General features: G+C 57.7%; 3 protein-coding genes across 3 annotated transcripts; all 3 read right to left on the reverse strand.

The window, feature by feature from the left end:
• Positions 1–2769: 2769 nt before the first annotated feature.
• Positions 2770–3474, reverse strand: LDBPK_160460 (hypothetical protein, conserved; the record flags this gene model as incomplete). Its single annotated transcript, XM_003859686.1, has 1 exon — positions 2770–3474. The coding sequence occupies one exon, from the start codon at positions 3472–3474 to the stop codon at positions 2770–2772; it is 705 nt and encodes a 234-aa protein (XP_003859734.1).
• A 4606-nt stretch (positions 3475–8080) lies between these two features.
• LDBPK_160480 (hypothetical protein, conserved) lies at positions 8081–8635 on the reverse strand (the record flags this gene model as incomplete). The annotated part of the gene is made up of 1 exon (XM_003859687.1): positions 8081–8635. One exon carries the CDS (start codon positions 8633–8635, stop codon positions 8081–8083), a length of 555 nt encoding a protein of 184 aa, XP_003859735.1.
• Positions 8636–10068: 1433 nt separating this feature from the next.
• Positions 10069–10203, reverse strand: LDBPK_160490 (fucose kinase, putative; the record flags this gene model as incomplete). Its single annotated transcript, XM_003859688.1, has 1 exon — positions 10069–10203. One exon carries the CDS (start codon positions 10201–10203, stop codon positions 10069–10071), a length of 135 nt encoding a protein of 44 aa, XP_003859736.1.
• Between the last annotated feature and the right edge of the window lie 75 nt (positions 10204–10278).

Consider the following 10278-nt stretch of genomic DNA (forward strand, 5'->3'; position numbering starts at 1 on the left):
CAAAGGCGGCAACGAAGCAAGCCGAGCAGCACCAGCAACGCAAGAATGGGCGAAGTGTGAGCGCGGCGCGGTGCAGCGTCCTCGAAAGGTGCCCGAAGGGGTGCGGGAAGCACCGAAATACAAGCAAAGCAGAGGCGCGCCGACCACGTCGCGGCCAGCCAAGGGAAGGTAGCGCACGTCCAAAGGCGTTGGCAGGGGAAGAGGAAAAGGTACGCCAGCAAGGAAAAAAAGGAGCGCGCAGCCGCCCGTCCTTCCGTTTTTCTGCGTCTCTCGTCTTCTTGTGGCGCTGCGGACACACGCAGTGGCGGGCGCGTTCGTGAAAGGAGAAGAGTGTTCGTCGCCTCACGCGCGGGTCGCACAAGAAGGGGAAAGCGAGGGGAGGGAGCGCGCCGAGGCAAAGTGGACGCGGACTCACGAATGCGCCGCAGCACTCACGGCCACACGCGGCGGATGACGAGGGGTAAGACGACGATAGAAACGAGCTGCGCGGTCGCTGTTGCGCAGGCGGGCGTTGGTCCCAAGAGGTGTCCAATCGCCGCTGTTCGGCTGCTTTTTCGAGGGAGAAGGTAAGATCGTAGAGCTGAAAGGTAGGAAGTACCTGCCAGCCCACTGAACGCGGGAGAAGGTCGAGGTCGAAGTGGAAGTGGAAGTGGGGTGGGGGGGGGGGGTCTCGGACTGTGGCCACGTGAAAGAGGGGCGATGGAAAAAGACGAAGACCAAGAAAACCGAAAAAGGCAAAACAAAAAAGTGAACGAGGAGGAGTGCGCACCTATACAAGCAAGCGCAACAAGACAACAACGCTTAGACAGGCATGGACAGGCACACACACACACACACGGATAGAGAGGGGGAGTGAACCACAGGGAAAGATGAAAAGGAAGGCGACAAGAAGAGGGGTGGTGGGAAAAGAGGAAAGAAATAAGAATGCGTATAGTGAGCCGTGCCCAGTAGGACAACGCACAGAGAACAAGCGTCAGCTAAGAAGCAGGAACACAAAAAAAGTTGCGGGGCAACTGGCGAGAGACGTTGTTGGGTGGAGGGGAATGGGAGCGGGTATGAAACGGACAAGAATTAGGGAAAGAAAGAATAGGCAACGCCTCCGAGAGACAGAGAGAGCGAAGACCGGCAAACAATTTAGGAGCCGCAGCGCGGTGCACCCGTGAGAAAGGAGGGAGGGAGGGGGTGGGAGGAAGACTACGTCAATCAAGAACGGAGCAGCCTACCGTGCGAAAGGAGAGAACGTTTTTCGATCAAAGAGCGCAAACACGCGCAAGGCACCAGCGATCGTCCGGGCACCGGACACAGCGTGCAGGAAATCCGGAGGGCGAGTAGGAAGCACGAAAGCCCCTGCGAAATTTACGTGTGTGGGGGTGGGAGGAGGGGGATTGAGAAAGTGGGAAGAGATATGCGAGAAAAGAAAGAAGAAGAGAGGGCTGCAATCCACGCAGAGTGCGTGCGAGGATGTCTATGTGTCTCTCGACTTGTGTGATGTAGTCCGGCTGGTTGTGAAGGTTGCTGCGTTACTGTTTAACTGTTTGTTTTTTTTTTTTACTTTTTCGCTTGCCTTTGTGCTCCGTCGCTCTCTCTGTCTGCTTCCAGCGTCGACAGGAAACAGGTTTTTTTTTACGCACGCACGTGTGGGGCCGGCGGAGAGAGCGCAGCACAAACCAAAGGCGAAAGAATGCGAAAGTACCGAACAAAATAAGGAGAGAGAGAGACGAGGAAAGAAGTGCCAAAAGAGCGTCGGATTCGTGAATGGAAGCGAGGCGTCGTACGGAGCAGGCACACCAACGTGCGAGTATGTCTGTGAGCGCACCTTAGCTTGAATGGGGAATGAGAAGAGAAGGGAAAAGGAGGAGGTGGGGGGGGGGACTGTTGGCCATTAAAGAGAAGAGTGCGTGCACGTGTGAGTTGAAGGAGAGAAAGAGGGAAGGCGGGGAAAAGAGAAGAGGCGTGCGATGAGATGGGGTGCGGTGCAGAGACGTACACATGCCACGCTGCAGTCGAAGCAACGGTAAAGGCAGCCGCACAACGCAGGCGTCAAGACGCACCAGTGTCGTGAGAATGAAGAGGCGAGGTCTAAAGACAGCAAAGGAGAGGCGACTGCCGTCGATGATCAACCATCGTTAGCTCGCAGGGTAGTGAAAGATTTGGGCAACGCTTTTAGAAGCGATACGGCCCTCCGCCAAGCACACTGAGGCTCCCTCCTCCTTCACATCGCGGTGATGAGCGACGGCGGGGCGAAGCGGTGCAGCGCAAAGGGCAGCCCGTAAACTCGAAGGTGGCAAAGGCGGCGATTTCGTTAGCGTTCACGCGGTGCCGCCGCCTCGCGGCTCGGCCATCGCGCGTGGGTGTGCCGATTGCGAAGTTGATCTGCTGCGCAGAGCTGTGGCAGGCAAGTGCGCGCGCATGAGCGCCTATCTTCGTGCACCAAAGAGCAAGTTCACGTGCGGCGCTGGTGCTCCATCAAAAGCCCTCCCCCCCCCCTTTCGCCTCTCTCGCTCTCGGCGCTCCAATACTGTGCGACTGTGAACGTGACGTGAAACGGAGCAGCGATGGAGGGGCAAGGTTTGGCGATCAGCAACTCGGCTCAACGTCACGCACACATAGGAATGCATGTGTAAGCGTGCGCAGGCCGTGCCATAGAGTCGCTGCCCGCGCCCCCTATTACCTTCCAAGATTGCAGGCACGCCTCTGCCGAAAACAAGGAAAGAAAGAAAACTACGCAATGCCAGACTGTGCGTCTTCCCTCGCCCACAGTGCCCCACCTCACGCTGCGAAGAAGAGAATCAGCAGCAGCATCACGATAGCTACCCCAAAGTCCGTTGGCAAGGTGACGCTCTGCGCCTCGTGGAAGGTCTCCGTTGCTGCGTACATGTCTGCCGCCTTCGACACAAACTCGGGCACCACCGCCGCCCGGCCACTAGCGGCGCTGCTGCCGCTGGCCTTCAGGCAGCTGTACTTTGTGTGGAGGATGTGGTTGGAGAAGGCGACCGTGGCGTGCACCAGTTGTGGCGCCGCGGATGAGAGAAAGAGCCAAATCGGAAAGAGCACGACCTGCAAGGTGAGAATCCCGCAACGCCACGCGATGATCTCCCCCGGCGCCCTCTTCGCCTGCATGATGAGCAGCCAGTGGTGCTGCAGTTCACTCTTCTGCCGCAGCTCTTCCAAAATCGGCTTCAGCACCGCGATGCGGGCCGGGTACTGACAGAAGATGGAGAAGTAGTGGACCATGGCTAGCGTGTAGAGCGGGGTGATTGCGAGTCCCTCGACAAGAGAAAAGTGCCGGGCGTGCACCTCGTCGAAGCGAGTGGGAATGTCCTGGATGAAGGCGTTGTGGCCAGCTATCGTGTTGGCAAGGAACTCGCCGCCCTTGCGAGGATACCAGCTGGCGATCTGCTTTGGAAGCGCCCATCCACTGCCGATATCGCTGCTGCTACCTCTGCCGGAGGTGGAGGATGGCCGAGGGGTCATTGCGACTCCACTGTGCCGTAGGGCCAGCGCCAGCTGGGGTGCGCTGCGCCGCCACATGATAGCGTTTTTCTGATCGAGCGGTAACAACGGCAACGCTGAAGACGTGCGTGTGTTGCGCGGCGACGGCAAAGGTGGGGAGTGATTGTGTCTCTATCGCTGTGCGGATCGTTGAATGCTCGGTCCTTGCGGGTTCGTGTGTGTGGCGCCCCAAGAGCGTGGCGGATAAAGACGCCAGCACGGAGGGGTGAGATCAGAGAGACAGACAGCAGTGGTATTGGGCAGGCAAGGCGATTCAAGCACGGAGGGCGTTGTGACAAGTCAGCGCAAGCAAACGTGTACACAGAAGACATACATGGAGACGCACACGAGCACGCTCAAGCGCACATGTGCAGTTCACGCGCCGCCGGCCAACAGGGCATCATGAGATTGACAAGAGCGCAGACTAGAGGTGCGGGGGAGAGAGCTGGCACGTGCGTGGGATGGCGCCTATGCAGCCAGAGCAAGCCATGAACGCACACAACGCACAAACCCCCTCTCCCTCTCTGTCTCTCTCTCTCTGTCCTTTTCCTCCGGCGGTCACTCGTTTATCTGCAAGGTTGGAAGGGCGTTCGAGGCGCCGCCTCTTCGCCGCCATTTCCAATGGGCGCTTCTCGCCCTTGCCGCACGTGCTTGCTTGGTAGGTTGTTGCACTGTTCGTTCTGTCGTTGGAAGGGAGGAGTCAGTTCCTTCGCCCCCCCCCCTCTCTCTCTCAAGGCGGGGGATACGCATCGCAACACGCACCAGCGTGCTCACGCACTGCTCGCGCATCAGGAGACGAACGCATTTCAAAAAGAAAAAAAGAAGAAATCAGTCGTGTTCAAGGGGCGCAGCGACAGTAAGTCTGGCTGAAGGTGTGCTCGTAAACGCCATGTTGGGGTATGAGTGTAGGGGGGCAAACCCAGAGCGCCGCTGCCCCTTCCCCCCCCTACACACACACGCACCGTCCTTCTTCCACCGCCGCCTCGCTGCTTGCCGCCACATGGCAGGAGCGCAAGACCAGAATAAGGAAGGGCGAGCGAGAGAGGCGACTGTTCAGGGGGCCACCACACGCCATTCAGCACACAAGCTTACATGCACACGCAGTGATACGATCTCGCTTCCGTTGAAGCGCTTAGTACGGCACCATCGCCTCGTAGTCGGCCACGCGGCGGGCGAGCACCTCAACGTTCTTGGGGCGCACAATGCCGCCCATTCGGGAGCTCTTCTTCAGCGGGGGCAGCGCCTTGCCGGCCTTCTTGGCGGCGAGGTAGGCCTGGAACTGGTGCTCCTTCGCCTTGAATGCCTCCTGGCAGCGAGACTTGCGGACGTGCTCGAAGCGGACGCAGATGCGCTTGCGCAGGGTGCGCGTGCGGACCGGCTTGTTGATGATGACGCCAACGCCGCGGGGGGTCACGTTCCACACAATACCGGTGCGGCCATGGTAGTACTTGTGCGGCATGCCCTCACGCACCGCGGAGTCCGCGACGACATCGACGTAGTCGCCGACCTTGATGTTCGTCAGGATTGTCGACACGGACGGAGCACCGTGCTTGCGGAACTTCTTGGCGAAGAGGTGGCGGGTGCCAGACTTGTAGCCGTACGAGTGGACCATCTTGACTGTCGATTACGGAGGAGGAGTGGTGGTGTTCACTGCGCGTCCCTTGACTGTAGGCGTTGGGGGCGTCGGAGGGGAGGGTGGGTGACGGATACGAGAGTGCATGATATTAACAGCGCGTGAGATGGCAGAGACACACAAGAGAAAGGTAAGAGAGCCGCAACAGGCAAGGGAAGCAGTGCCGCGGGTCATCCTGCATGCGGGGCGTCGGCGTCCTTTGCTGCCGCATGAAAAACGCTGGGCAGGCGGGGGCCGGAAGGCCGCAGCGACTTCTAGAAAAGACAGCGGGGACTGTGGAGACAGTTGAGCTCGCCGCGCGCGCAAAGAACAGCAATGCGAGCGAGAGGGAGGGTGGGTGGGGGCGCAAGGCGGCTGACGGACAGCGCCACACACACACACACACGCACGTCCTCCGAGCACGAGGCGCCTTGCTTTTTCTTGAAGTTCGCTTCTGATGCCCGACACGCTCGACTTCACTGGGCGCATCCATGACGTTGCGATTCCCTCCTCCACACGCCCATGCCGACCGTACGAAAGCCCGGCGGTACTCCAGCGCTGCGTGTCCCCCGTCCTTCCCATCCGCGGCGGGTCTCGGTCGCCGTTCAACGCGTGTTTGCACGTTTTCCTTTTTTTGTCTCTTGTTGTTTTCTTTGCGCCTGTGTGCCGTTCGTGCTTCGCGTCTTCTCATGCCTTTACGTGCGTGCAGGACTGCGCAGCGGATCCAGCGCACATGCGGAGCGCAGCCTCGTCAGGTCGAGAGTCGAGAAAGAATAAATAAACGGGGAGGAGAGCACGAGGGGCCTCCGGGAGGGAGAAGGAGAAGCACACGCAGGGAGGGGACAAGACAAAGACGGAGGAGGCGGCACATGCACACACACATATATGTACGCACACACTTCATCGGCGACCATGCGTCTAGATATGTGCAAGTGAAGAGAAATAAAGCGAGAAAGAGGGAAAGGGGAGCAATGTAGGGAAAGAGGAGAGGTCCTACAACAACGGACGAAAATCGCGCAGACGGACGGACGGACGGTCCGGGCGCAACAAGAGGCCACCACACCTACTCCACCTCCACAGATACGCACGAGCGCACATACAAGTCCAGGCGCCCCTAAGAATGAGAACCAAGGACGGCAAACAACGACGCGAACAATTCACAAAAACATAAGCCGAATGAGAAACACAGAGAGATAGAGAGGGGCACAGGCACAGCGTCAGACGTGCGTGCGTGTGAGTGTGTACAGTACAGCAGAGCGAAACCAGACGAGTGCAAGTGAGAGCAGTAGCTTCTCAGATTTCCTTTTCTCCGTTCTGTTCCTGGGCAGGCTGCTCTCGTCTGTGCTGCAGAATAGGTGCTGCAGTCTGCTGCTCTGTTTTCTTTGGTGGTGGTGCGTGTGTGCTCTCCTCCTCCGCACGCGTCTGCGTGTATGCCAAGCAGATTCAGCACTGAACGACATGGCGCAGACGCATCAGCGGCAGCAGCGGAGAAGGAAGGCAAGATAGCGAAAAAAAAAATACAAAAAATGCAAGGAAGGAAAGAATGAAAGAAGCCGAGCCTCGGGAGAGTGAGAAGAATGGGGGGCCGCGACGCCCACCGGCACTTCACACACCTAAACACACACGGGCGCGCAAGAGGGAAGGAAGGAGGGGAGAGAAGTAAGGATCGAGCAAACGATACAAAAAAAAGGAAGGAGGGAAACCCAAAGGGCGTACGAGGGATTATGGTGTGTTGCCTCCCACATGGACATGGCCATTAAAAGGGGGGTAGCCATGTACAAGACCAGGGTGACTGACATGTCTGTAGCGGAAGACGACGAGAGGAGCAACCGGCGACGACACAAAACAGTTAGCGAAGAGAAGAGCGCAAGAAAAACCGAAGAAAAAAACGAAGCCCCGAAAATGCAAGCACGAGAACAAAGTACAAGAGCACACCACACACACGCGTACAGGCACGCGCACGCGCAGCACCGAAAATCAGAGGTCAAACAAATAAGTAGCAAGTCGATCTACGAAGTCTCTCGCCTTTCTTTGATCGCGGATCAGCCGCTTTCCTTGTGAGTGTGTGTGTGTGTCCACTTGATTCGCTTCTTCTTCGGCTTGCGCACGCCGCTGACGCTACAGAGCTTCACGCACAGGGAGACAACACCGCGCACAGGTATATCCTTTAACGAAATGGTGCACTTCTTCCAATCAACCAACCCACCCGCCCCATTGCCCTCACACATCGGCCCTTCCCCGTCCACAGAACTTATTAGACCTGTGAAGAGCGTTTTCATGATGAGGGCGAGAGAGGAGGGCGAGGAGTGGGGTGGCCGGGTTGGGAGCAGCGAAACGAAGAGCGTCAGAAGAAGACGAGCCCGTGCGTATCCCTCTCTCTCTCTCATGCGAGAGACACGTCATGAGGTAAAGCGAAAAGAGCGAAACGCGACAACGGACTCGCCGTGAAGGTGGCAGCAAACAAAAAGCACAGAGCACACACACACACACAAAGAAGGATAAGAGAGGGAGGGGGAGGGGGAGGTCAGCCAACAGAGAAAACCAAAACCAAAATACATATAAAAGCATACATATAAGCCTATATATGTGTACGCATACAGATGCAACAGCTATGTATGTGTATGTGCCTGCACATGCAGGTATGATAGTTCTCGACACGGACAGATGTGTATGCTTACATTTACACATGTACATGTTTACACACACACACATATATATATATATATGTACATATATGCATGCATATTTTGATACACTTAAAATAGATATGCGTACTTTAACCAAGCAATCAACGACATCGGATACAGGGCCGAGTGAAGAAAAGCGGGGAGCACATACGCGCGAGTGCACCGTGTGCGAGGCGCAGACACGGACGATGACGAAAAGGCTACACAAGCGTCAGCCAAAAGAGAGCGCGAATGCAAAGACGGCGTGCATCCTCCCTCCACACACACACACATAAATACGTGCGTGGCTCTAGCTGCAGACCTCCAGAAACATAGCAATCAAGAAGCCGAACGCCGATACACAGAGCAACATGAACCCCTCCACGAAGATGTAGCCCTGGTGGCGCAGGGCCACCACCCGCGTCGCGTTGTCATTCATGCAGGTATCCGCGCAGAAGACGAAGACCGCTGTCGCGACTGACACAGCGAAGCAGGCGAATGCAACAAAGCAGAAAATCATGATGGAGCAACAGATGTTGAACTTCTTGCGTGCGTAGATGTGTGCCGCAGCCAGGAGGCAGATGATACCACCCAAGCCGCACGCAGCCACGTGGATAGCGGCGCCGGTCACCGCAGCGGTTTTGAAGCCATCGCACTTGCTGTTGCGGTGGTAGGTACGATGGTAGTGGTCGGCCAGCCCGTCCTTGTAGTGGATCTCTTCGTACCACAAGTATACCTTCTTCTCCGAGGCGTGGCCTTCAATCATGAGCCCCTTCTTGCGCATAAGCGGGAACAGCGCCGCACACACGCCGCATGCCACAAGCACGATCGCGAAGATCAGCACGACAATACGCGTGAGCAGCATGGCTAGAAGGCGGGAGGACGTTTACGCGTCTGACGGACTGCGTCGATGAATCTGGAATATGCTTCTCGTGTTCCCCCCCCCTGGTGATTGTGCACCAACGCGAAGGATGAGGTCGGTGTCGCTACCTTTCGTTCGTTCTTCTTGTCCTTCACCGCTTGTTGGTGGGGTATCCTTATGCTGATTCCAGTGCGCAGCGAGGCCGCGAATGTGCATCTACCGTGTAGGTAGAGGATACGCAACGATACGAGAGAGAAAGGGCGCGAGACGGCGAACGCAAAAAAAAAGCTTAAAAGAGAGAGAAACGTGTGCGGCGCGGCGGCAGTGGGAGGGAGCGAGCAAGAAGAGGTTGCACGGAGTGGCGGAGCAACTGTGGCAGATGAGGAACCGAGAGAGGGGACGTGGGGCGCGGGACGGCGAGGAGGAAGAGAGAGAGGTGCAATGCGGCGTTCGGGGTTAAGGCGCATGGCGTGATCGTCACCATGAGCGCCTTCGCCTCAGAGACAGCCAGAGAGAGAGGATAGACCAGAGACGCCGTTGGTGCGGCGGAGCGAATGAGAGTTGAATGAGCGTCGCGCCTGAAACGGCCCCGCACCGTTTTCCTCCGTGTGTGTGTGTGTGTACTTTACGGTTAGGTTCGATTCCTTTCTGCTCGCTTCACTGGTCTTGCAACGAGAGCAAGCCGCGCGTGACTGACGGATATGATGGCGCACGCTCAGAAAACAACCCTTCATCAGCAGTCCTTCCGCCCCCCCCCCTCAACCCCGTCCCACCTCATTTCTTCTCTTGCCCGTTGGGAGGGCAAGGGGACGCCCCAGAAGCCTACAGTCAAAAAAAACAGAGGATGGACGCGGTAGCAGCGTGGCCTCAGCGGCGTCCCCAGAATACGGCATGGGCAAGAGACCTCGATAGAGACACGAGACCGCGCGAGAAAACTACGCAAGCATACGAAGAGGCAACACGACGACGCCACTGCATATAGTGCGGCTGAACGTCGAAGAGGCAATAACCTCGTCGCAAGCGGAGAGGGTGCAAAAAGCTGGTTTCACAAATAAACAACGAAGCAAATATAGGAGAAACGAAAGCAGCAGCAGGAAAAGCGGCGGGAATGGACGCAGAGAGCTGATCCGCTGGCTGGCCAGCAACGGCCTCGGAGGCACACGTGTAGACGAGCGCTCATGAAGCAGACGTCCAACTCCCTCCCCGCAGAGCAGAAGAAACAGACAGACAAGCAGCAGTCGTCCTTTGCGTCGCGGGTGTTGTCCGTGCTGTGCCCTTGCATCGCTCGAACAGTCCGCAGAGACCAACGGGGATGGGGGCGAGACGGTCTTCCGTGAGCCGCCGTCCTTCCGGATTTGCCTACGTGCGCGTGCGCGCGTCTCTGGGGGACCGTTGCGCCGGCGCCCCTCAGCAGCGCCTCACGCCGCCGCATGCCTCTAAGACCGACTGATCTGGAGGCCAGACGCCGACACGCTCATCTCCACGAAGCGGGCATTGCCGTTCGGCGGGTTCGCCGTCAGCAGCTCGCGGATCCGGCGAGCGCACGCCTCGTCCTTCGCGCACATGTACATGTAGCCGCCACCGCCAGCGCCGGGCAGCGTCAGACCCCACACGTACGGCTCCACAACGTCCACGATCGACTGCAC

Source organism: Leishmania donovani, chromosome 16 (assembly GCF_000227135.1).
Source record: "Leishmania donovani BPK282A1 complete genome, chromosome 16".
NCBI lineage: Eukaryota > Euglenozoa > Kinetoplastea > Trypanosomatida > Trypanosomatidae > Leishmania > Leishmania donovani.